This window comes from Triticum dicoccoides, chromosome 3B (genome assembly GCF_002162155.2).
Source record: "Triticum dicoccoides isolate Atlit2015 ecotype Zavitan chromosome 3B, WEW_v2.0, whole genome shotgun sequence".
Lineage (NCBI taxonomy): Eukaryota > Viridiplantae > Streptophyta > Magnoliopsida > Poales > Poaceae > Triticum > Triticum dicoccoides.
The window spans coordinates 250,555,770-250,580,756 of record NC_041385.1 but is presented as its reverse complement, the minus strand read 5'-3'; the positions used below and the strand labels follow the sequence as shown (position 1 = coordinate 250,580,756).

Genomic DNA, 24,987 nt, shown 5'->3' with positions numbered 1-24,987 from the left:
CTTCTCAGCTAGCTCAAGGTCTTTCTTCTGTTGGGCCTCCCTTACCTTACCTGCAAGTTACAGCAAGATCAGATTTTGAAACAAGCAAGGGGAAAAGCAGTCGTCAGGGTCTCACGAAACATACCTTCGGTCTCCTCCTTTGCCTTTGTCAGCTTCTCCTGAACCAGCTTCAAGCTCAGCTCGACTTGAGTATGCTTGTGTTCCAGCTCTGAGTAGCGAGCCACAAGATCACAAGAGTTCTGCGAAGAACCAATCGACTAAATGTCAAATATAATTCACTTCCGAGTGAAAAAGGGAAAAACTCACGTTTCTAAGACTACAACCGAATACAAGCATTCGACCGTGGTCTCGGGGACTACACCCAGTGGGTGCACTCAGCGTGCCCCCACTAATCCTGTTGAAGACAAAGTCGACCAGTCGACCTCAAAAAAAAAGTGCGAGATGCATTCTCTAAGACTGTGATCAACTGCAAGCAGTCGACCACAGTCTCGGGGACTACACCCAGTGGGTGCACTCAGCGTGCCCCCACCGGTTTGTGAAATCCAGTCGACATAGTCGACTGACAGAAAGACTAAAATTATAAAGCCTAAGGCCGACTGCCAGCAGTCGACCTTAGCCTTGGGGACTACACCCAGCGGGTGCACTCAGCGTGCCCCCGCTAATACGGAGCTCAATCGACAACACCCAGTGGGTGACTACTATAAATTCCGGAAAAGAAAAGTTTTTGGCAGCATATCCAACAGAACAAACGGTGGTCGACTGACCTGAACATTGCTTTGGAGGGCAGAACTGGCGTCATAAGCTGCCTGGCTCGCGTCCCGGATGGTCTTCAGCTGCTCCATCATGAGTCCCGCCTGGCGTATCGCCTCCTTCGCTGCGCCAGCTTGGTCCTTTGGGACGTGGTGCGTCGTGAAGAGGGAGGGCTGCTGAGCACTCGTCAGTGGATTTGCGAAGGACACCGTGTGTCGAGTGGTGTTCTCTTCCTCCACAGTCAGAATCTCAGGCGCCGTCACATCCTGAGGCACCTTACTGGCGGACGCTTTCCGACTCCTCCTGCGCTTCAGCGGCTCTTCATCCTCATCATCATCAGGAAGATTGATAACAGTATTGGGTGGAGCTGCGGAGAAGAATCAGGATCAGAGATCGCGAGTCAGTCGACTAAGAACGGCGTTAAGAATACAGTACCTAGGTTCGAAGTTGCTCCGTCCTCCATCTCGTGGTCATCAGCCCGGGCCGAGGTTTCAGAAGTAGCAGCACTGCAACTCCAAAGGATCAGTCGACTAACTTCAGCGTCGACCAGAGACAAAGTTCACACAAAATGAGAAGATTCAAACAACACGATTACCCTGATATGGTAGGGATGGACACCTTCATCTTCGGCAGGAGCTTGATCGGCTTCGACGAGGCCGCCCTGGGCTGCTTCGGCGCCTTTTCAGTCGGCACCGGAGAGATGGTCCGGGGGCGCTTGGTCGACTGAGTAGTGGTCGCAACCCCCTTACCACGTTCGGTTGAAGGGTCGTGGACAAGCTTCGACCGCCTTTCCGAGCGCGGTGGTACGACCTCCTCCTCCTCTTCCTCCTCGTCTTCAACGTCATCGTCATCGCCGTCGTCATCATCATCGTCGTCGTCATCCCCTGCAACGTCCGAGTCCCACTCCTCCTCTTCCTGGCTCTCACCCCCGCTCGCCTCACCCTCCTCAGTCGGAGTTTGTGCCCCATTGGGCATCGAGTACAGCTCGGTGAGAGCCTAGCAGATATCAAGACAAGGATCAATCGACCAGTCGGCAGGATAAACAGAAATGAATGCGACAAGAACGCAGTGGAGGGCAGAGCAAATGTACCTTGTTTGGATCGCTGTTGTGGTCGAGTGGAGGAATCCTTCTGGCTCCGCGTGGGTTGTCTTTGTTTCCGGTAACGGCTACCATCCATCTTTCCAGAGTGACATCGTCGACTGCTTCTGGATGGACTCGAGTCTCGTCTTCGGTCCCACAGTACAACCACATGCAGTGGCTCCGGAACTGAAGAGGCTGGATGCAACGCCTGAGGAAGACCTCCAAGAGGTCCATGCCCGTCACTCCCTCCCGAACCAACTGCACCACGCGCTCCATCAACATCTTCACATCAGCTTTCTCCTCCGGAATCAACTTCAGAGAGGAGGGCTTGTTCACTCGGTCCATGGTAAACTGTGGGAGTCCACTCGACTGCCCCGGCGTCGACTGGTCCCGGCAGTAGAACCAGGTCGACTGCCAGCCTCTGACCGACTCGGGAAAGGTCATGGGCGGGAAGGTGCTCTTATTCCTCACCTGGATCCCCAGACCCCCACACATTTGGACGACTCGGGTTCTCTCATCACCTGGGCTCGCCTTCTTCACGGTCTGAGAGCGACACGTGAATATATGTTTGAACAAACCCCAGTGCGGTCGACAGCCCAAGAAACCCTCACACATGGACACGAACGCAGCAAGATAGGCAATGGAGTTTGGGGTAAAGTGGTGGAGCTGCGCTCCGAAGAAATTCAAGAAGCCACGAAAAAAAACACTCGGCGGCAAGGAAAACCCACTATCAACATGGGTGGCCAAAAGCACACACTCACCCTCTTCTGGCTGAGGCTGCCACTCCTTCCCCGGAAGCCTCGCAGCTCCGTGAGGGATCAAGCCCTCGTTGGCCATGTCGAGGAGGTCATTCTCTGTGATGGTCGACTGGATCCAGTCTCCTTGGACCCAGCCTTTCGGCAGGCGGGATCTGGACGAGGACCCTCCGCGGCTGGTGGATCTCCCCTTCGCCTTCTCCGACGCCGACGCCTTCTTTGCACGCTCCAGCGCCGCCGTCTTCTCCTTGGCCATGGTCGCCGGCGAGATGCGCGAAGGGAAGTGGTGCGGGGGCGAGAGCGAGCACGCTGGGCGGGGAAGAAGGAAGCAGAGAGAGGGAGAGAATGCTGAGGCGCAGCATAGAAATCCTCGTCGGGCACATTTATAAGGTCCCTTCCGAGTGGATGACAGGTGGGCCCGTCGATCTAATCATATCTGGGAGCAGTTATGCAGACGGGATACGTGGCGAAAAAGGCGGCGCGGAGATCGAGGCGTCTATGCCCCGTCCCATCCGAACGCCGCGGTCCGCCCCGCTTCGCGCGCGTCCCCAAATTTCGCATCCCGCGGAATCCGCGAACAGCAAATCAGTCTGTCAGACGCGGTGTTTCCAGCGATCCGTCGCTCGGAGATCGTCGAAGTCTGAAAGATCACTCGACGCAAAAATAGAATGGATCGAGTCGACTGAAGGCAAGTTGCTCCCTGTCAGCGAAGAGATTCTTTGGTCCAGGACAACGCACGACCAGAGTGCAAAGGTTAATCGGAAACAACATCAACTCCTTCCTCACTCGAAGCCTCAATCCATTCGGGGGCTAATGATGGGGTTATGTACCTAGGGTAGGGTCATGGACCTGATCCAAGTACCTTACCCAAGGACACCCTTAGAAGAAGTCACCTTCCAGTCGACCAACGAGGGACACACTCGACTGACTTGAAGGACTCGACCACGAAGACTCACTCGACCACCGGAAAGTCAAAAGGCACTCTGCACTGCAACGGCCTGTAATCAAGTAGGCTTTATGATAGTAAAGGCACTTTATGTGGGGCGTTACCAGTAACGCCCCAGACTTAACTCACCTTAAACCCTCTCCTGCGTGGGCTGGCTGGGGTCCTGGCGCACTCTATATAAGCCACCCCCCTCCACAGGCAGAGGGGTTCGGCACCTTGTAACTCATATACTCATAATCCACTCGACCGCCTCCGGGCTCCGAGACGTAGGGCTGTTACTTCCTCCGAGAAGGGCCTGAACTCGTACATCCCTTGTGTTTACAACCTCTCCATAGCTAGGACCTTGCCTCTCCATACCTACCCCCCACTCTACTGTCAGGCTTAGAACCACGACAAGCAGGGAGTAGCGACTTCAGGGCAGGAACGGGCGACTGGATCAGGCGGGCGCTGGCGGAACGAGCGACCGGAACGGATCGGGCGCTGGCTTCGAGCGGGAGCAGCTTCGACTGGATCGAGCGACCGGAACGGGCGGGCACTGGCGAAACGAGCGACCGGACCAGATCGGGTGCTGGCTTCGAGCGGGAGCAGCTTCGAGCGGGAGCAGATCGGGACTCCAGAAGAGCAGGAGCAGCTTCGAGCGGGAGATCGGGGCTTGCGCGAGACTCCAGAAGAGAGTAAGACGAGCCGGACTCGATCGAACAGATCGGGAGACTCCGGGAGATCGAGGCCGGCGCCTTCGATCGGAGAGGAGAGACAGATCAATAGCACGAGTTGCAGCGTGCAAAAAATTGACCTAGCTCTAATACCATGTTAGGAATAAGCAACTTGTATTCCCATTAGGCCATAGGCCGATATATATACATGTACAGGTGTGGAACATATGCAGGAAACCCCTTATACAATGGGATAAACACATAGGGGTACATGACTTATATTATAACTCTAACAGGAAGTACTCTGCTGGAAATGTTTGCATTGATAAACCTCACAATGAATTGACAAATCTTATATGTGGAGTGGTATTTTTGGCCTAGACTCTAGTGTACACCTTTAAATTTGTTCCCTTCAATATAGAAAGTGTTAAGCTTCATGCACTAGCCAACACAACCAAAAGTACGAACTGTTGAAAAGGGCTAGGCAATCCACATATACACTTCAACACCCCCTCTCATGTGTGACGAGAGGCCTATACGTGGACACACAGGGGGAAACAACAATTTTTGGATAAAGATTGCGAAAGCGAGGACTTGAACTCATGACCTTAGACCCTGATACCATGTTAAGCTTCATGCACTAGCCAACACAACCAAAAGTCTGAACTGATGGAAAGGGCTGGGCAATCCACATATACACTTAACAGAAAGGAACACACCTAACTGGTGGAAAACTTGAGACTGTAAATCATCACTCTTTATGACCTTTTAAGTTCCATTCAAGATACTGAAACCAGGTAACCAGTACCTTGCTCGCATTATAGTAATTATACAATGTAATCGACCTTATACTCGGTTTTCCCAGTAACCTAGGAGAGTACCTAGTACTGTTACACCGCCTAGTAGACATAGTTTTAATACATTACTGTTTTTGTGCTTTCTTCCCCTTAACTCAATACACTACTTAAATGTTCTTATTAAGTTTGCAGGTGTACTCTGATGCATAACTTCCATGCACCCTTTCCTTCTATCCATATGTTAGCGTGACAATAGAGAAGTGGACAATGCAACCTACGTAAGAGGCTTCTAACCGTGTGGGATGAACTATTAGTATATTAGAACGTTATTAGTTTATTATCTGTAGTACGATATGCAGCAGATATGTTACACGAGATACCATTTGAAGTTAGACATCACCGGCTAGTGGCCAATACCTCCCATCTAATCCTGCTCACTCTAGGAAAATTACAGAACTTTGAAGATGTAACCCCGTCTTGAACTATGTGGCAATGACACATCAAAGGCACTGTTTTATCGCATACAAAGTTAATATAATTCTGGAAGTGTTACCTGGATGTAGTCAATCGGCTTTGAACCGGTCTCAAAAGAGCGATGATTGGTAAAGCGGCCAAAGTCAATGAAACCACCCTGGGAGAGAAGAATTATTGAGATTGACCAAGACAAAGGCATTAGATAATTGTTAGATATGTATATACTATTTGTGCAATACCCCGTTGCATAGGGGGTTTCCTGCATATCTGCCACCTGTATGTCGATATATATATTGGCCTATTTGCCTCATTTAATAAAATTTATCTTTATCGCAACATGGTATATGTTAATATAATCAAATATAAAAATCAAACTGTCTACATTGAATTTGAACAAGAATTTTCACATATAATAAGCATGCTAAACGAGAAAGCACAGATAAGCAGATAAATGATGACTGACATAGTTGAACCTGAAAATGAAGATGTTGGAAATAAGAGGGTACGTGTTGAACTGCTGCTCGCCTACATAAGCTTATGCTTCTACCTGTATTATATTTCTCTACTTTTGCATACATGTGGGTATATACAAATACAATTATATGAACCTAATTTCTTTCTCTATGAAAGTGTGGTTCACTATAAATAATTGTTAAAACGTACTAAATGAAGCACCTATTCGGAAATTTCAATGGCTCACATGGCCAACATACTGCAGTGTATCTTCTCTACACCCTAGAAACGCATACTATGTTGTTGGCACCTTAGAACATAGGTACAACTGGTGTGCGAATGTTAATAGAATCACAACGATGGTGGGAATGATTTTATACCTTGCCTATGTAAGTGCGAAGACTTCTGACACACTGAAACATCACTGGGCAGTTTGTAGCATTTTGTGCTAGTAAGTGATTGCCAGATTTATCGTGTGTTTAGATGGAGTCGTTGAAATGAATAAGGCAGTTTCGTAGGGAACTCCCCATCCCCACCCCATTTGAATATTTTCCATCTCAGAATATTTTCAATTTCATTAATGGCAATGTATGTTGATACAGAGAGGTTTTGCAATGAAACGAGCATGGAAGCAGGATGTCATGCTACTCCATCACCTTTTAATTAAAAAGTGGAATATTTGACCATGGCGAACTTTAAACAAGATGAAGGAAACACTATAGATCATTGATACAAAAAATGACATAATACATACCGCCTGAGACCTTCTCTGCACATCTTTGCACAACTGGACAACCAAGTCAGAAGTTACTGAGCCCTGATAATGACAACGCATTGTTAGTGTAACTGGATACACTTCCGGTGAAACGGGATACATGCAAGTAGACTATATGGTTTTTCAGAATAACTTGTAATGAACGTATGATACCTCCTCATTGTATTCAAAATTCTTCCCAGCCAGGTGTGTCTAGCAACAGTTGAGGAGATAATGATATGAAAGAACCTGCTGTGGTTTCTAAGTAGGCGTAATGAGTAGTGGGATTATAAGGATACGAAGTCAACAAGGTGGCTATCACTGTCGAAGGTATAACAATGAGAACTTGGAACAGCAACAATAGCAGTAGCTGGCACATAGATGTACGCAGCCGCCAACAGCACTGCAGAGAGTAATGGAAATTTTAAGGACATGCTTAATAGGGGATACCTAGTATGGAAATTAAAATGAATTTAAAAGCATAACTGTGTTGATTTATGATACTGAATACACGGGTGTAGTATAACTAAGAACCATATTTTTGTGGCAGTATGAATGTGGAAAGAAGAGAGCAGAGAGGATCCTGGCAGTTAACAATTACAGTATCAAACTAACATACACTGCTATAAATTATCAAATAAGAATTGACAAATGATAAAGTAACAGAACCTACTATAAGAAATAATAGCAATGTGCAACTTGGTAAGTTTGTTCATCACTAAATGGGTGGACAAGTGATCCAAGAAAGCTTTTCATTGCATAGTAGTTGCTCGGAACAGCAGATGCAATGTATTAACTCAAGAAATACTGGCGTTTTTTTTTCCCAGATGCACAAGATGACAAAAGGTGTGAATATCCGTCAATATTTGTTTGGCCGCCAACTGACCTCACACTTTACGCCAAATCAAAGTAGTGCCGCTTATCTAGTATAACTATGAAATTGTCTCAATAAAGTCCTAAAGATTGTATTCTGATGATCAAAACACACAGAGGCCAGGGGAGTAACTTACTTGTCAGTGCTTCTAGAAGCACAAGGCTAAGAAAATTACCTATGATGAACGGGCGAAAAGCGTCAAGGTGGCAGGAAGCGAAGATGCTCCGTTTGATCAACATGCTTATTCAGGTCTCAACAGCAGCACTGCTCTGTCAGAAAATGATGTATGGCAAGGCACTGTCAATATTTTTATGGCATGTCAGTAACTAGAATTATATTTAACCAGACGTAGAGTCGCAACAAAGGCAAAGGGATTTGGGCAGGCAACATATAAGTTCCCCTGATACTACTCTCTGCGGGGGGGCAAGGAATGGACATGGTGGCGCGGCGGCTAAACCCCAATCTTTTTGGGGGAAACAGGCTTCTACTACAGGAGAACAACCCAAGCAAATCCGCTGGCATCTGGGTGCTATCCATTATCCAAGCAAGGCGGGTTAGGGCATTTTCCGTACCAATAATGCAAGGGGAAGAGATGAGGAACAGGCTGAAGCTGAATGTATCCCCTCCAGCCCTCTCCACTCCAGATTGGAGCGAGCGAAAGCCCTGGAGGTGCCGCGGTAGCCGGTAGAGGTGGCTGCCCCAGCCAGTTTCTCCAACGGCGGGGCGGGGCGGGGAAGAGAGCGAGGTCGGCGGCGCTGCTATCTGTCTTCTCCGCGGCGGGGGAACCGAGAGTGGAGTGGCGAGTGTAAATCCAACCGTTCAACGCCCGTAGCTGAAGCAAAGCAAAATGAGAAAAATTCGCTGTAGGTCACTAAACTTGAGCTGGTTGACAGTTTAGTACCACTACTTTAAAATACCCAAACTACGGTCCATGTACTTGCGCACGGGTTCACTTTGATTCATTTATACGATTTCATCTACGTATTTGCTGACTTGTCCAAGTCAGCGGCCGCCAGCTCGCTTTAACCGCCACCTGGTCGTGCCTAGGGTGAATACTAGTCCATCCGGGGCTTTTTTTTGTAAAAACGCCAGCGCGTCAGGTTCCTCCGCTCCCTTGGCCTCGGCCCCGGCCCCGACGACCTCGCCGCCTACCCGCTCACCCTCGGCTGCAGCGTTCGCAAGAACATGGTCCCCGTCCTCGACTACCTCGGCAAGATCGGCGTCCGCCGCGGCGAGCTCCCGCACCTGCTCCGCCGCTACCCGCAGGTGCTCCACGCCAGCATCGTCGTCGACCTCGCGCCTGTCGTCGAGTGTCGTCGAGTACCTCCAGGGGATGGACGTCAAGCCAGGCGACGTGCCGCGCGTGCTCGAGGGCACCATGAGCACCTCCGTCGCCTACCTCGTCGGCATCGGCGTCGCCAGGCGGCAGATCGGCGGCGTCATCTGGGTAGCGATTTCTGGTCGTGAAGGGGGTCGGCGCCGGCCGTTGGAGCCGAACCAACAGCGAAGCGGGCGCACGACCGCACGAGGGCACCGCCGTAGCATCCGATTCTTCCCACATGATCCAACCCCGCCTGCCGGCTCGGCTCATGGGATGGGAGCATCATCCCGCGGCCGCCCGCCCGCACCGCCGCACGAGCCGGGCACGTAACGTAACCTCGCCAACGGTCGCCCTCTCCCCGTTGCCTCGCCGTCTTTATAATCCCGGGCTCGTCTGGGCATCACACACCACCGCCACATCACTCTACTCCACTTACCTGTCTCGCGCTCCTTGTTCACACCATCTCCCTTGGCTTTCCCTTCGGCGCTTCGAGAGAGAGAAGGAAGAAGGAAGATGGCGGACGAGGGGACGGCCAACTGCATCGACATCATCCTCGCCGTCATCCTGCCGCCGCTCGGCGTCTTCTTCAAGTTCGCCTGCGGGGTGAGCGCCCGACCCAGCTCTGTCCCTGCCCCGCCCTAGCTGCACGTTTAACTTCGCAGTGGGCTCGTGATTTCGTCGAGAGTTGGGCTAATTGACTGCTCGTGCTGCTGAACGTGGTTTTGCAGATCGAGTTCTGGATCTGCTTGCTGCTCACCTTCTTCGGCTACCTCCCCGACATCGTCTACGCCGTCTGGGTCATCATCGGAGGGGCTCCTCACCTCTGCCTGCCTCTAGGTATGCATGCCTAACCTCGGGGGAACTTGTTATGTTTCCCGGGTATTTTCTGTTCTGTAGAGTCCTCTACAGAATTTACAAAGACAATTTTTTCTGTATAAAAATCTAAACAGATATAGTCCGTCGTGTGAACCACACAACAAATGATGCATCTTCCAAGCAAAAGAATTTTGCAAAACCAAAAGAGAAGCGCCCTGGCAGCCTCTTGTTACTCCCATCTCTGTTCCAAAAACAGAGGAACCATCTTTTTTTGGTTCAGAAAACTGCGAGGAAAATCCTGAACTGACCTCTGCTTGCTCTGCTTCTTCTTTGTGCCACGTGAACCATGGCGAACTTGTTCTGTGTCTAGTACAAGCCGTTTGTCTGAGACGCGAGCCACGGTTCATGGTGCTGCCTACGTGTGTTTTGATGCTGTTGTACATCTGTGTTGTTGTCCGTGCTTGATGATTAGCCTCCTCTCCTGTCACCTTCCCTTCTCCAGTGTAGTGTATCCATTCAGTTGTGTTGTTCCTCCGCGCATTTTCGTCGTCCATGTACTTTGAACTTTGATTAATTAGTTAATGAATCAATTGATTGGTGGAGAAGTTTTCAGTTGTTCTCGAGCGTTCCTTGCGCAATTTTCCTTCCATCCGATTGGTTTTGTTGGTTGGCGAGTTCCCCGTGCTGTAGCGTTGGCGAGTTCCACGTTGCCGCCCTGGCTTTTACTATTTCCAAGTAAGCACGTCCATCACAGGCATAGCGCGGAACACCTTCAAAGAATTCTCAATGTCACCGCACTTGGCATACATGTCGACCAGAGCAGTACCGAGCTTCATGTCTACCTCAACCCTGTGGCTCTCGACAAACTGGTGTACCTCTGCGCCAATGGTCAGCGCCCCCATGTCGCTGCACGTCGAGAGCACGCTGACCATGGTGATGCAGTCTGGAGCGACGCGCGCCGCTCGCATCCTTGGACCGACGGCCCTTGGCATACACGGAGATCATCGAGATCCACGAGAAGGCGTTGTTGGTTTTGATCTGACGGCTTAAACAGACCCGTTAGATCTATTAGTCTAACAGAAGAAGAAAAAAAAGGATAAAGGGATAACGATAAGTGAAGGGGTCCACGTACCAATGTACATGAGCCTCGATCAGAACTAACGCACCCTGATCGGGGGCGCCCAAAAACCAACTCAGGTTTTGGGTCCCCTGTCGCCAGCGCCATATTAAAAGGGATACGGGAGAGAGTTGGGCACCTGCGAGATCACAATTCACGTAAGGTTTACTCTCCTCCCGATATTCTCTCACCCCATCCGATCAGGGGGAGTGCTGCAGCGACGGGAAGACCTAAGCCAGCCGCCGCCGCTGTCCCTGGGCAGTGCCGGTGGCGTCCTGAAGGAATCAGGACGTCGAGGAGAACATCTACTTCGACTACATCACCCCTGCATCACGCCTGCACCGAGCAGGCGATCATGTCCACTCCCGTGACATGTAAAGAAACCCTGAACCCTTCTCTGTTCATGTTGTGAGGTGATCTAGGTGCAATTAGATTCTGCTAATGGCATCTCATAGATGCATAATTATTCCAACAATGGTATCAGTCGCCAATCTTGATTGCAATAGATCCCTTTATTGTTGATCAGTAGATCACTATCATGTTTAGATCAATGTCAGGTCTAGGGTTCATGATCTAGATTGAAAGTTTTAGCCCTTGGTTAGCCCAAATATGTATGCTACTGCCTTGTTGCCCTCTGTAGATCATCATGTTTTAAACTAATTTGCTACGGATCAGTACTGCCACCTATGTTCATCAATTTTAATTAATCTAAGTTAAGATCTTATGCTCACCTTCATGTTAAGTTGATTAAAATTGATCATGCTTAAGTACTGTTTCCATATGCATTAGCAAAATATTGGGCAGAGGGATACACCCAAGTCAACAGTAGCAACCCCTCATGTTTAAGAACCCTAGAATTTATCCCCAATTCGCAAGAACCCTAATTCTGCAATTAGGACTACTTTCCCCCCAAATCAAGTACTAATGCACACGAATTGGAGGAGAATGAGGAGAATCCTCACCTAATGTGCCGCGTACTCGCCTGTTCCCTTCGGGGCCCGCGCAGCGCCCACCGTTGCGCGAGGGCGAAGACGCCGCGACGCCGCCGTCCTCGGGATGACGCGCGGAACGCAGTTGAGCCGCCGCCGCCTCCGCCCGAATGGACGCGCCCTTGTCTTGGCCGACGCCGAGCAAGTCGCCGTTGCTCCTCATGCCGCGGTGGCCGGCGTCCCTCCTCCCTCCTTGATGTGCCATCTGCACGGACGCCGGGGCAACGTTCGACAGGGGAGCGCGCGGGATTCATCCTGCTGCACGCTCCTCCGGCGAGCGCAGCCGCCGCGCCGCCATGGCCGGCGCGCCTCGAGCCGCCGTAGTGTCGCCGCTCTCTTCGCGAGCTTGAGATGCGGGGGGGTCGGGGGAACTGAGCTAGGGTTCTGGATCGGGCGGCTGTTTTGTTCCGATCGGGAGCGATACGAACCGTCCGATTCAATCGAATGGCTGTAAGCGACGCGCGGCTCCCAGCCGGGCCGTCGGGGGTTTTAACGGGCCATATCCGGCCGCGGGCTTCAGCCCAGGTTGTTTCAGTCCAGCAAAAAAAAAAGCTACTGGACTGAGCTGCATTTCGGACAGCCGTGGGGTTCTTGGGCCAAAATCAATGTCGCCATTTTCTGTTTTTCCGGTGCGTTAAAGTCAATAGTTATTATGTTTTTTCACCGTTTAAAACAGAAAATGCATAAAAATATAATGAACACATTATTATTCTGGATAAAATTGAACCAACGAGATATTTTATTCAGGATTTATTATGTGTTTTTGGATGATGAACTTTTTTTAGACATCAAATAATGATAATATTTTTTATGTTGATGTTTAAATTGAGAATGAAATGACTCTAATTTTAATTCGGACCAACGTTGTTTTATTATTATGAGTCATCCCCTATGATATTTTAATTCCATGTTTTTTTCTGCCCAACGGTGTTTTGACATGGAGTTGAAATTAAATACTTGGCATGTTTGTTTATTTACCAACGTAAATTTATAATCATGCAAGTTTACTTATGAACTTTTATGATGATTTCAGCTTCCACTCCATTCCGGTCCGACACGATCGAACCACTTACGGGGAGTAACTTCCCTCGTTGGAAGTCCCAAGTCGAATTATGTTTGGGTTGTAATGAATTTGACTATGCCTTGAGGGAAGAAAAACCTGTGGCACATGTGGCAGGTGTCACAGGGTATGCAGAACTCAAGAAGGAGTATGATGTTAAGATGGAAAAGTGGAATAAGTCCAACCATATTGCGCTTCTCATCATGAAAGCGACAATATCGCCGGACATTTCTGAAGCACTCCCTAAGAAAGATACTGCTAAAGATTTCCTCACTGAAATGGAGGAGCAATTTAAAGGCTCCGACAAAGTGTATGCTCATGAGCTTTTTGCTAAACTTCTTCAGAAATACACTATTGACGGAAATGTTAGGCAGCACATATTGAGGGTGGTAAATGCTTTCACCAAGCTTAAGGCTTTGGAGTGTTCTTTAAGTGAAGCCCTTCTTGTCATAATTATTCTTGAGTCTCTTCCTGAAGAGTTTGAACAATTTAAGGTCAACTATAACTCTCTAAAGGAAAAATGGCCACTCTCTGAGATGACCGCAAGGATCGTCCAGGAGGAAGAAAGGATCATGAGGCAGAAGAAAGACCATGTCTTTCATGTTGGCTCTAACAAGAGAAAGCATGACGGACAAGGTTTCCCTAAGCCTCAGAAAAGGCAAGTCAAGAAAGAAGGCACTAAGCCATTCAACCCTAAGGCATTCAAGGGTAAAGAAGCCGGTGGTTCTTCTTCTGCTCCTAGCAGCTCCACTGCTGGAGAAAATGCTTGTAACTTCTGCAAAGAAGAGGGACACTATCAAAGGGACTGCCCAAGCTTTCTAAAATGGATGAACAAAAGAGGTATTGATGAAATTACTTTTGTAGATGAATCACTTTATGTTGATTTTTCAATAAAGTCATGGTGGATTGATTCAGGGGCAACCACTCACGTTGCTAACTCTATGCAGGGATTCGATACGATCCAAACCATAAGAGGAGGAACAAGAAAGCTTAAGGTTGCGAACGGAGTTGAGGCCGATGTTGAAGCTATGGGATCTCTCACGTTGGAGCTACACACTGGCCACACTCTTAGATTGAATAATGTTATTTATGTGCCTACCTTAAGTAGGAATTTGATTTCAGTTTCTCGTTTAGATGATGATATGTATGAGTGCCATTTTGGCAAGAAACAATTTGCTTTGATCAAATGTAATAAGAATGTAGGCATCGGTGTTAGACGAGGCCAACTATACATGTTATCTCTTCATAATGATTCAGTTATGCATGTGAGTGATGAAATTAATGTTGAGAAGAAATGGAAAGGAGTAAGTAATTCTTCGAAATTGTGGCATTGTCGTTTGGGCCACATTTCGAGGGGGAGAATGGAACGCTTAGTTAAAAATGAAATACTCCTCCCATTAGACTTCTCAGATGCAGACAAATGTGTCGACTGCATTAAAGGAAAATTTGCAAAAACAATTAAGAAAGGAGCAGTTAGAGCCACAAGGGTTTTAGAATTAATTCACACCGACATATGTGGACCCCTTAATATTAAGTCTGTAGATGGTTTTGATTCGTTCATTACATTCACAGATGACTTTTCCCGCTATGGGTATATTTATCCCATACGTGACCGATCGGAAGCTTTGGAGAAATTCAAAGTCTATAAAGCGGAGGTTGAAAATCAACTGAACGCAAAAATCAAAGTTGTACGGTCTGATCGCGGGGGAGAGTATTATGGTAGGCATGCTCCTTATGGGCAGATTCCTGGACCTTTTGCCAAGTTCTTATCTGAAAATGGAATCATTGCTCAGTACTCAATGCCTGGTGAACCACAACAAAATGGTGTGGCCGAGCGCCGCAACCGCACCCTTATGGATATGGTGCGAAGCATGCTTAGTCACTCGAGTTTACCAGTAAGCCTTTGGATAGAGGCATTAAAGACAGCTGCACACATACTAAACCTTGCTCCAACTAAGTCAGCACCTAACACACCTTACGAGATGTGGGCGGGAAAGAAACCGAGCTTGAATTACTTACGGGTGTGGGGTTGCCCTGCTGAAGCTAAAGTTTTCAATCCACAACTTAAGAAACTGGATCCAAAAACAGTTAGCTGTTTCTTCGTTGGATACCCTCATAGGGGAAAGGGATATCGTTTTTATTGTCCAAGACACACCACCAAGTTTGTGGAGACTAGACAAGCGGTATTTTTTGAGGATAATGAGGTCACAAATTTAAGGGAGATCAATCTTGAGGAGAAGCGGGTTTGTGTACCATCCCCGACTATCCAAGAGATTGTTTTTCCAATACGAAGAAATGTGACATATGATGATCCTGAATCTCACGGTTCAGTCTCTCAGTCGAATGGTGATCCAGAAACTAATAATGAGAATCCAAACACAAATGAGGATCTCCGAGAAAATAATGAAAATGATGATGTTCCACCACCACCTCCGCCCATGGGTAGACCACAGCGTGAGAGGAAGAAAGCCATATCAGATGATTATATCACTTTTTTGATGGAGGACATGAATGATATGGGAAAGGTGGAGGATCCAACCTCATATAAGGAAGCCATTAAAAGCGAAAATTCGTCCAAATGGTTGGTTGCCATGGAAGACGAGTTGAAATCTATGGGCTCAAACGATGTATGGGACTTAGTAGAAGTTTCCGATGGAGCTAAGAAAGTAGGCTGCAAGTGGGTCTACAAAACCAAGTATGATTCCAAAGGGAATGTCGAACGGTTCAAGGCAAGGCTAGTGGCAAAAGGGTATACACAGAGAGAAGGCATTGATTATAAGCAAACCTTCTCCCCTGTGTCAACCAAGGATTCTTTCAGAATCATAATGACATTAGTAGCTCATTACGACCTGGAACTACACCAAATGGATGTTAAAACGGCATTTCTAAATGGTGACTTAAAAGAAGATGTCTACATGGCTCAGCCAGAAGGCTTTGTTGTGGAAGGAAAGGAACATTTAGCATGTCGTCTAAAGAAATTAATTTATGGCTTGAAGCAAGCTTCAAGAGAGTGGTACCTCAAGTTTGATAAAATTATCAAAACTTTTGGTTTCACCGAAAATGTTGTGGACAACTGCATATACGTTAAGTTTAAAGGCAGTAGGTTCACATTTTTAGTCCTATACGTTGATGACATATTGTTGGCATGTAGCGATAAGGATATGCTGCATGAGACCAAGAATTTTCTGTCATCCAGTTTTGATATGAAAGATCTTGGTGAAGCCTCGTATGTCCTCGGCATCGAGATTCATCGAGATAGGTCCAAAGAAACGTTAGGACTATCTCAAAAGGCATACTTTGAGAGAGTACTGAAAAAATTCAATATGCATAAGTGCTCACCCTCACCTGCTCCTATAGTTAAGGGCGATAAGTTTGGGACATTTCAATGTCCGAGGAACCAATGTGAAACTGATCAGATGAAGTCGGTTCCTTATGCTTCAGCTGTTGGAAGCATCATGTATGCTCAAGTATGTACACGCCCAGACTTATGTTTTGTAACCGGGGTGCTTGGCAGATACCAATCAAATCCAGGACCGGACCACTGGAAGGCCGCAAAGAAAGTCTTGCGTTATATGCAAGGAACTAAGGATTTCATGCTTACATATAAAAGAACTGATAACCTAGAAATTGTTGGTTATTCAGACTCTGATTTTGCCGGGTGTGTGGATAGTATGAGACCCACGTCAGGTTATATATTCACACTCGCGGGAGGAGCTATATCGTGGAAAAGCTCCAAACAAACGTTAACTGTTGGATCTACGATGCAAGCAGAATTTGTAGCATGTTATGAGGCCACCGGGCAGGCTGTATGGCTAAAGAATTTTATACCCGGACTTAAAGTGGTTGACAGCATATCTAAACCAATTTTATTATACTGCGATAATGAACCCGCAGTTTTCTATACGAGTAACAACAGGTCAAGTGATGCTGCCAGACACATTGACATAAAGTATCGTGTTGTGAAAGATAGAATCCAGGATCAAACAGTTGATGTTAAACACATAAGAACAAAGCATATGCTTGCGGATCCACTAACAAAAGGCTTACCACCTAGTATTTTTCGTGAGCATGTTGCCGGCATGGGACTACTGGAAGCCTTATGATTCTGGAATAAGAGGACCATTAAAATGAAGCACTCCCCAATTAGCAAAATGTTTTTCCATTTCGAAATAGGCGGGTGTGCTATAAGTGTTGAGGTTCCATGGCGTTTCGAGCTGTAGTAACACCTCACTTTGGTACATCATTCCTATGTAGAATGGGCGAATGAAGTTAAGCCTAACGATCAAGGGGGAGAATGTTGGTTTTGATCTGACGGCTTAAACAGACCCGTTAGATCTATTAGTCTAACAGAAGAAGAAGAAAAAAGGATGAAGGGATAACGATAAGTGAAGGGGTCCACGTACCAACGTACGTGAGCCTCGATCAGAACTAACGCGCCCTGATCGGGGGCGCCCAAAAACCAACTCAGGTTTTGGGTCCCCTGTCGCCAGTGCCATATTAAAAGGGATACGGGAGAGAGCTGGGCACCTGCGAGATCACAATTCACGTAAGGTTTACTCTCCTCCCGATATTCTCTCACCCCATCCGATCAGGGGGAGTGCTGCAGCGACGGGAAGACCTAAGCCAGCCGCCGCCGCTGTCCCTGGGCAGTGCCGGTGGCGTCCTGAAGGAATCAGGACGTCGAGGAGAACATCTACTTCGACTACATCACCCCTGCATCACGCCTGCACCGAGCAGGCGATCATGTCCACTCCCGTGACATGTAAAGAAACCCTAAACCCTTCTCTGTTCATGTTGTGAGGTGATCTAGGTGCAATTAGATTCTGCTAATGGCATCTCATAGATGCATAATTATTCCAACAGGCGTCCCTGTCGCTTGTCGCGTCGAATATCTCCCTCGCCATGCCGACGTCCCCTCTCACGGCGTACCCGTGGATCATCGTGTTCCAGGACACCAGGTCCCTGTCCCGCATTCCGTCCAACACACTCCTCGCCTCCGGCACCTCGCCGCGCGCGACGTAGGACGCGAGCATGACGTTGCAGAGGAACACGTCCCGGCGGGGTGCCTCGTCGAACGCGGCGTGCGCGAGCTCCACGCGGCCCGGCTTGGCGTACATCTCGACGAGCGCGGTGGGCACGAAGAGGTCGGCGGCGGCGAAGCCGGACCTGACCGCGCGCGCGTGGAGCGAGGCGCCGAGAGGCCGGGTCGCGGCGGAGGACGAGGCGAGCGCGGCGGAGGGCGAGGGAGAGGGAGAAGGAGTTGGCGAGGAGGCGGGGCGCGCGTGGGAGGAGCCCGCGGAGGACGAGCAGGGCCTGCAGCGGGAGCGAGGCGCGGAGGTAGGCGCTCATGACGGCGCTGACGACGAACGGGTCCGCGTCGGCCGACTTGACCAGTCGCGCGTGCGCCGCCAGGTGCTCCGGCCGCGGCGGATGCCGATCTTGCCGATGTAGTCGAGGACGGGGACCATGTTCTTGCGGACGCTGCAGCCGAGGTCGAACGGGTAGGCGGCCGAGGGAGCGGAGGAACCCGAAGAGCTGGCGTTTTTACAAACACACACACACACACACCCGGGGATGGACTAGTATTCACCCTAGGCATGACAAGGTGGCGGTCAAAGCGAGCCGGCGGCCGCTGACTGGACAAGTCAGCAAATACGTAGACAAAATCGTATAAATGGACCAAAGTGAACCTCGTGCGCAAATACATGGACCGTAGTTCAGGTATTTTGAAGTAGTGATACTAAACTGTCAACCAGCTCAAGTTTAATGACCTATAGTGAATTTTTCTCAAGCAAAATCTGGCTGAAACAACTATGCTGAAGACGACTGCTCGGCCAATGCTCGCAATGGCATGGGCCGGACTGAGCAGCAAACAGATGGCGTTGAATACGACGTTAAGCATTTTAGATTTTTTTTTTGAATTTTGCACAAGTAGAGCCAACTTTTTCTTTTGGAATATGGTAGTATATGAGAAGCCGCTCTCTACAATTTCCACAAACGTATTTGCAAGTTTTCGTGAAATAATAGGATCATTTGTGATCCAGTGATAATGATGAGAAAACGAGAATAAGCAGTCTCATTTCCGTGCTCGATGCACCACCTGTTATTTTTTTTAGCTTATTTTAGATGATTGTAAGCATCCTGTTCCTTAATTAATTTAAGGCACTTCATTCGTGCGCGCGCGCGCACAAACACAAAGATGCGTCCGAAATAAACACAAACATGCCAATGCAAATTCGCAGTAACATTGATGGATGAACTACTTGGTTAGATCGCAAGCAAGATCGGTCAGAAGCTACTCGCTCCAACCCTCTCCAAGATTGGCCTCTTTGATTCATAAGATTGCAAAAACACAAGAATAGGGAAACGTAGTGTTGAAACAGTCCTCTGACCGTTGTCACGGCACGCATTATCTCTGTCGTGGCAGCCGTTCTGTTAGCGCATCCAACGAATCAGCTTATCCACTAACCCACTACTCCTCGTATAGCTCAGGTTGTTAGCCATTCTGTTAGCTGATCCCTCTCACTGTACTTGTATAAATTGTGGCAATGTCAATGAACAAAGTGTGCAGCGCAAACCCTCTCTCTCTCGTTCCTTACATGGTATCAGACGTTCAGTACTGATCGTCCCCGCTTCCGCTCGTTCTCCCTGCTCATGGCTTCCCTGGCGTCCTCAGCTTCTGGCGACCTCAACCTGTTCGCCGTCCTTGAGCCATCCACCGCCGCAGCCCTCCGCCATGTCCCAATTCATGACCACATCCCCATCACCCTCGACCTACACACTCCCTCCTTCTCCACCTGGCGTACGTATTTCTCTTTGACGTTCCGCGAGTTCGGCATCCGCGACCACGTCGACGGATCGGTGGATGCCATGGCCATGCAGCATGATGTCCACTGGCTAGCTGTGGATGCCACCATCGTCAAGTGGCTCTATCGCACGGTGTCTCGCGAGATTCTCTCGCACATCATCCGCGACAACGACACCGCGCTGGGCGCCTGGGCCTCCATCTGCCAGCTCTTCCTCGACAATCGTCTCCAGCGCCAGGTACTGTTAACCACCGAGTTCTACAGCCTGACGCAGGATGGGATGGGGCTGTTCGACTACTGCTTGCGCCTCAAGGTCCTCGCCGACGAGCTGCGTGATGTGGGCGCGGCCGTCTCCGACGCCACCATGCTCACGAATCTCATTCGTGGGCTGGGTCCCGACTACGCCAACGCCGCCTCCAACCTCAACCTGCTGACGGAGCCAACGTTCGCGCGTGCCGTCAACTACCTACGCCTCGAGGAACGGCGCATGCGGCACGCTTCGCTGCAGCGCGCCCAGACAGCCCTGGCCGTCGGCACCACGCGCGCTCCGGCCGCACCCAACCCCGTCCCCGCGCCCGCGGCCCCTCCGGTGGCCGCGTCTCCACCCGGCAACACCCGCAAGAAGAAACGCGGGAACGACGGGCGTCCCCGCTCCTCCGGCCAGACTTCGGTCGGGCCTCGTCCACCAGCTCCGCCGGCTGCACCGGCGCCGTGGTTCGGCGGGGTCAACCCCTGGACGGGCGTGGTGCATGCCTGGGCCATGCCCCCGACGCGCGCGCCGCATCCCGGCATCCTCGGCCCGCGGCCCGCGGGTCATCAGGCGCTGCTCGCCGCGCCCCAGCCCGACGGGGTCCCTCCTCCGCCGCCCTCTTCGTGGCCGCCGGCGCCTGCCTCCTCCTGGACGGGTGCTTCTTCGTCCACCTACGACCCCGCCCTCCTTGCTGCACTTCAGCAGGCCCCGCCGCCGAGCGCCTACCCTGGGAACGGCGACTGGTTCATGGACACCGGGACCTCCTCTCATATGGCGTCGCACCCTAGTATCCTCTCCCACTCCCGTCCCTTTCCCACCTCCACCCGCATCATCGTCGGTGACTGCTCTTCTCTCCCCATCACCCACCGCGGTGGCCTCTCCCTCCCTTCCTCTGGTGCTCCTGTTCGCTTATATGATGTTCTTGTCTCACTGCATCTCATTACCAATTTAGTTTCTGTTCGTGCTCTCACTCGCCAGAACCCGGTTACAGTTGAATTTGACGCCTTTGGTTTCTCTGTCAAGGACCTCTAGACCAAGACGGTGCTGCTCCGATGTAATAGCCCGGACGACCTGTACCCGCTCCGGGCGTCGCCTGCTGCCCCCACTCCGGTTGCGCTCTCCGTCGGTCTCGACCTGTGGCATGCACGCCTTGGGCACCCCGGCGTTTCAGCTATGCAGCAGCTTCTTCCCAGTTTCCCTTTCAGTTGTAATAAAACAGAGAAACACTCATGTTCCTCCTGTAGGCTTGGCAAGCACACGCGCCTCCCGTTCTCTGAATCTTTTTCAGTTTCTAGTTTCCCTTTTGAACTACTCCATTGTGACGTCTGGACATCTCCAATAAAGAGCAATTCTGGTTTTGAGTATTACTTGGTGTTGCTTGATGATTTTTCTCACTTCGTCTGGACTTTCCCTCTCCGCCGTAAATCTGACATGATCACCGTACTCACCTTGTTTTTTGCCTTTGTGCATACTCAGTTTCGTCACTCCATCCTCGGGCTTCAAACAGATAACGGCAGGGAATTTGACAACCAGGGCGTCCACACGCTGCTCGCCGCGCACGGCTCCATCCTACGCCTCACTTGCCCGTACACGTCGCAGCAGAACGGGCGCGCCGAGCGCGTGCTCCGCACAATCAACGACGGCGTCCGCACTCTGCTTCTCCATGCCGGCGCCCCTCCACGGTTCTGGGCCGAGGCCCTCGCCACGTCCACGCGCCTTCTCAACATGCGCCCGTGTCGTCCCCGTGGTAATTTTTTCCCCTACCATCTTCTTTTCGGCCATCCACCCTCCTTCGCCGATCTCCGCGTCTTCGGATGTCGCTGCTACCCCAACGTCCTGGCCACCGCTCCTCACAAGCTCGCCCCGCGGTCTCTTCCATGTATCTTCCTCGGATATCCGGCAAACACAAAGGGGTACCGCGTTACGATCCGGAGTCCAACCGCGTGATCATATCCCGGCATGTTTACTTTGACGAGCTCGTGTTCCCGTTTAAGCAGGTTGCCGCTCCGCCATCTTCCCCGCCGGTCTCGTCGCCGGCCCGTGTCGTGGTCCCTCTAGACACTCACGAGCCTCGCCGGCCCCGCTTGGCGCGTCTTCACCGCCAGCCGCCGGCTCCCCGGCGCTCTCCGGCTTCGTCGCGCCCACCTGCTGGCCCGCCTGTGTCGGGCGCTTCTACTGCTGCAGCAGCTGAAGCTGGCTCTACATCAGCCTCGGCCAGCTCTGCTGCATCTCCCGCTGCCTCTTCCGCGGGCCTGGCAGCTGCTGCACCTGCTATGGTGTCGCCCACGGCCAGCTCCGCTGCAGCGGCCGCCGCCCCTCCAGGTGGCTCCGCTGGCCTGGGCGCCCCGGCTGCCGCTCCAGGCGTGTCACCCCTCGTCACTCGAGCCCGTGCTGGAGTCCATCGGCCCAGCAGCCAGTACCCGTCGGACCAGTACGTCTGCGCGGCGTCCACCTCGTCGTCCTCGACCGCTCTCCCGTCGTCAGTTCACGTGGCTCTTCGCGATCCACTCTGGGTCGCGGCCATGCGTGAAGAATTCGAGGCACTCCAGCGCAACCATACTTGGCAGTTGGTGCCCCGCCCCCCGGGCGCCAACGTGATCAGCGGCCGGTGGGTGTTCCGCCGCAAGCTTCACTCCGATGGCACCCTCGAGCGGTACAAGGTCAGATAGGTCGTCCGGGGCTTCCGCCAACGCGCTGGCGTCGACTTCACCGACACGTTCGCGCCCGTCGTCAAGCCCGGCATGATCCGGTGCGTCCTGCAGCTCACCGTCTCGCGCCAGTGGGATGTACACCAGCTTGACGTCTCCAACGCGTTCCTGCATGGGCATCTTGCCGAGCGCGTGTACTGCCAACAGTCGGCGGGTTTTGTCGACGCTGCCCGCCCCGACGACGTCTGTCTCCTGTCATGTTCGCTCTACGGCCTCAAGCAGGCGCCGCGTGCGTGGTATCAACGGATCGCCGGCTACCTCGTCGAGCTCGGCTTCGTCTCCACGCGGTCCGACGCGTCTCTTTTTGTGTACAGGCATGCCGGCGACATGGCGTACCTGCTCTTGTACATCGACGATATCGTCCTTACGGCGTCCAGTGGTGATCTTCTTCGCCGACTCATTGGTCGTCTGCACGCCGAGTTCGCGCTCAAAGACTTGGGGCCGCTGAGCTACTTCCTGGGCGTGGAGGTCTCCCGGCGCCCTGATGGCTTCTTCTTGTGTCAGAAGAAGTACGCGCTGGAGATCCTGGAGCGTGCGGGCATGGCGAACTGCAAGGTCGCCTCCACCCCCGTCGACACCAAGGCCAAGGTCTCCGCGGCGGACGACGTTTTGGCTCCTGACGGCGCCTTCTACCGGAGCATCGTAGGCGCACTCCAGTACCTGACCCTTACCCGCCCGGACTTGACATACGCCGTCCAACAGGTGTGCCTGCATATGCACGCGCCGCGCGACGTCCACTGGAGTCTTGTGAAACGGATTCTACGGTACATCCGTGGCACACCGTCACTCGGGCTCACCCTGCATCGCTCGACCTCGCTCGACATCGTCGCCTACTCTGACGCGGACTGGGCGGGCTGCCCCGACACCCGACGATCTACGTCCGGCTACTGCGTCTTCCTCGGCCCTTCGCTCGTCTCCTGGTCCTCCAAACGCCAGCCGACGGTCTCCCGCTCCAGCGCGGAAGCCGAGTACCGCGCCGTGGCCAACGCCGTCGCCGAGTGCGCGTGGCTGCGTCAGCTACTCGAGGAGCTCCACTGCAGCGTTCATCGTGCCACTCTGGCATTGTCGCAGTCTATTTGTCTGCCAATCCGTTGCATCATCGGCGGACAAAGCACATAGAACTTGACATTCATTTTGTACGGGAGAAAGTTGCGCTCGGACAGGTCCGAGTTCTTCATGTCCCCACCACGCAACAACTTGCCGACATCATGACGAAGGGGCTGTCTGCCACGGTCTTCACGGAGTTCCGGTCCAGCCTCTGCATCACCGACGGCGAAGCTTCGACTGCGGGGGGTGTTGAAACAGTCCTCTGACCGTTGTCACGGCACGCATTATCTCTGTCGTGGCAGCCGTTCTGTTAGCGCATCCAACGGATCAGCTTATCCACTAACCCACTACTCCTCGTATAGCTCAGGTTGTTAGCCATTCTGTTAGCTGATCCCTCTCACTGTACTTGTATAAATTGTGGCAATGTCAATGAACAAAGTGTGCAGCGCAAACCCTCTCTCTCTCTTTCCTTACACGTAGGACTGGGATGGCATGTCCATTGGATCCCTATAGGATTTGAGTTTGTTTGATTGTGTCACGGAAAAAATAAAGGATTTTTTCCAAGAGGTTGGAGTGGAGGTTAGAATTCCTGTGAAATGTAGTACAAATGAATCCTTAGGAAAAAATCATACGGGATTCGATCCTGATGGGCGAATAAGCCACGGCGACGAAGCCGGGTGCGTCGAGCGCGGGTATGGGCGCGCGCTGGACTGCCTGGGCGCGTCGGGTCCGAGGACTAGGGCGTGCGTGTGTGCGTGCGTTGGGTGCACGGGTGTGTCCGTGCACCAGGGTGTGTGTGTGTGTGCGTTTGTTGGCAAGCCAGGGTGGCCTGGTCAGGCGCGGGCCGTTGGGGCTGGCCGTGTGACGCGGGCGTCGAGCGCAGCGTGGGCGCGGTCAGTGCGCGGGGAAGATCAGGGGCGAGTGGAGGCGTGGGTGCGTGCCCGGTGCGCCGGCTCGGGGTATAAAGCCACCTGATGGCATTGTAACAATGTGACACAGTCGAGTTCGTGCTCGAGGAAGAAAAGGGGGCGTTCGTGCGCCGGAAAACCACCTGTGTCCACCATGTTCTCTGAACTTTTCTGAACTTCTTCCTCTTCTCCAGAGAGTAGAGCGACGGCGAGGGAGAGTGAGCAGAGCGAGAGGGCGAGGAGGAGCGCGGCGAGGGACTGGCGGTTCCAACATATGGCATCAGAGCCACGTGGGGGAGGGAGTTCGCCGGCGATGTCGATCGTTCCGTACGGTGGCGCCGCGAGCACTTCGGTGTCGCAGCCAGCGCCGGTGCTGACGGGGGAGAACTACACCACCTGGGCCATCAAGGTGGAGGCCGACCTGGACG

The 24,987-nt window shown here is 51.5% G+C and overlaps 3 protein-coding genes across 8 annotated transcripts in view; 2 read left to right on the top strand and 1 right to left on the bottom strand.

The window, feature by feature from the left end:
• Positions 1-8,360, bottom strand: part of LOC119275771 — a 38,076-nt gene extending 29,716 nt beyond the window's left edge. For 4 of the 6 annotated variants that reach the window (XM_037556680.1, XM_037556681.1, XM_037556679.1 and 1 more), the window contains exons 1-6: positions 8,110-8,360; positions 7,713-7,806; positions 6,963-7,066; positions 6,838-6,876; positions 6,664-6,726; positions 5,536-5,613 (exon numbers count right to left, since the gene is read on the bottom strand). In XM_037556680.1, the coding sequence (XP_037412577.1) occupies positions 5,536-5,613; positions 6,664-6,726; positions 6,838-6,876; positions 6,963-7,066; positions 7,713-7,776 (348 nt within the window). In that variant the 5' untranslated portion in view covers positions 7,777-7,806; positions 8,110-8,360. Of the gene's footprint in view, positions 1-5,535; positions 5,614-6,663; positions 6,727-6,837; positions 6,877-6,962; positions 7,067-7,712; positions 7,835-8,109 lie in introns of all 6 variants that reach the window. The other 2 variants (XM_037556683.1, XM_037556682.1) reach the window with 2 other exon arrangements.
• A 294-nt stretch (positions 8,361-8,654) lies between these two features.
• LOC119275773 (hydrophobic protein OSR8-like) lies at positions 8,655-10,289 on the top strand. Its single transcript, XM_037556685.1, has 3 exons — positions 8,655-9,461; positions 9,587-9,695; positions 9,809-10,289. Exons 1-3 carry the CDS (start codon positions 9,372-9,374, stop codon positions 9,979-9,981), a joined length of 372 nt encoding a protein of 123 aa, XP_037412582.1. The 5' UTR covers positions 8,655-9,371; the 3' UTR covers positions 9,982-10,289.
• A 2,530-nt stretch (positions 10,290-12,819) lies between these two features.
• Positions 12,820-14,066, top strand: LOC119281212. The gene is made up of 2 exons (XM_037561804.1): positions 12,820-13,680; positions 13,788-14,066. The coding sequence occupies exons 1-2, from the start codon at positions 13,002-13,004 to the stop codon at positions 13,832-13,834; spliced, it is 726 nt and encodes a 241-aa protein (XP_037417701.1). The 5' UTR covers positions 12,820-13,001; the 3' UTR covers positions 13,835-14,066.
• The last annotated feature ends 10,921 nt before the right edge of the window (positions 14,067-24,987 follow it).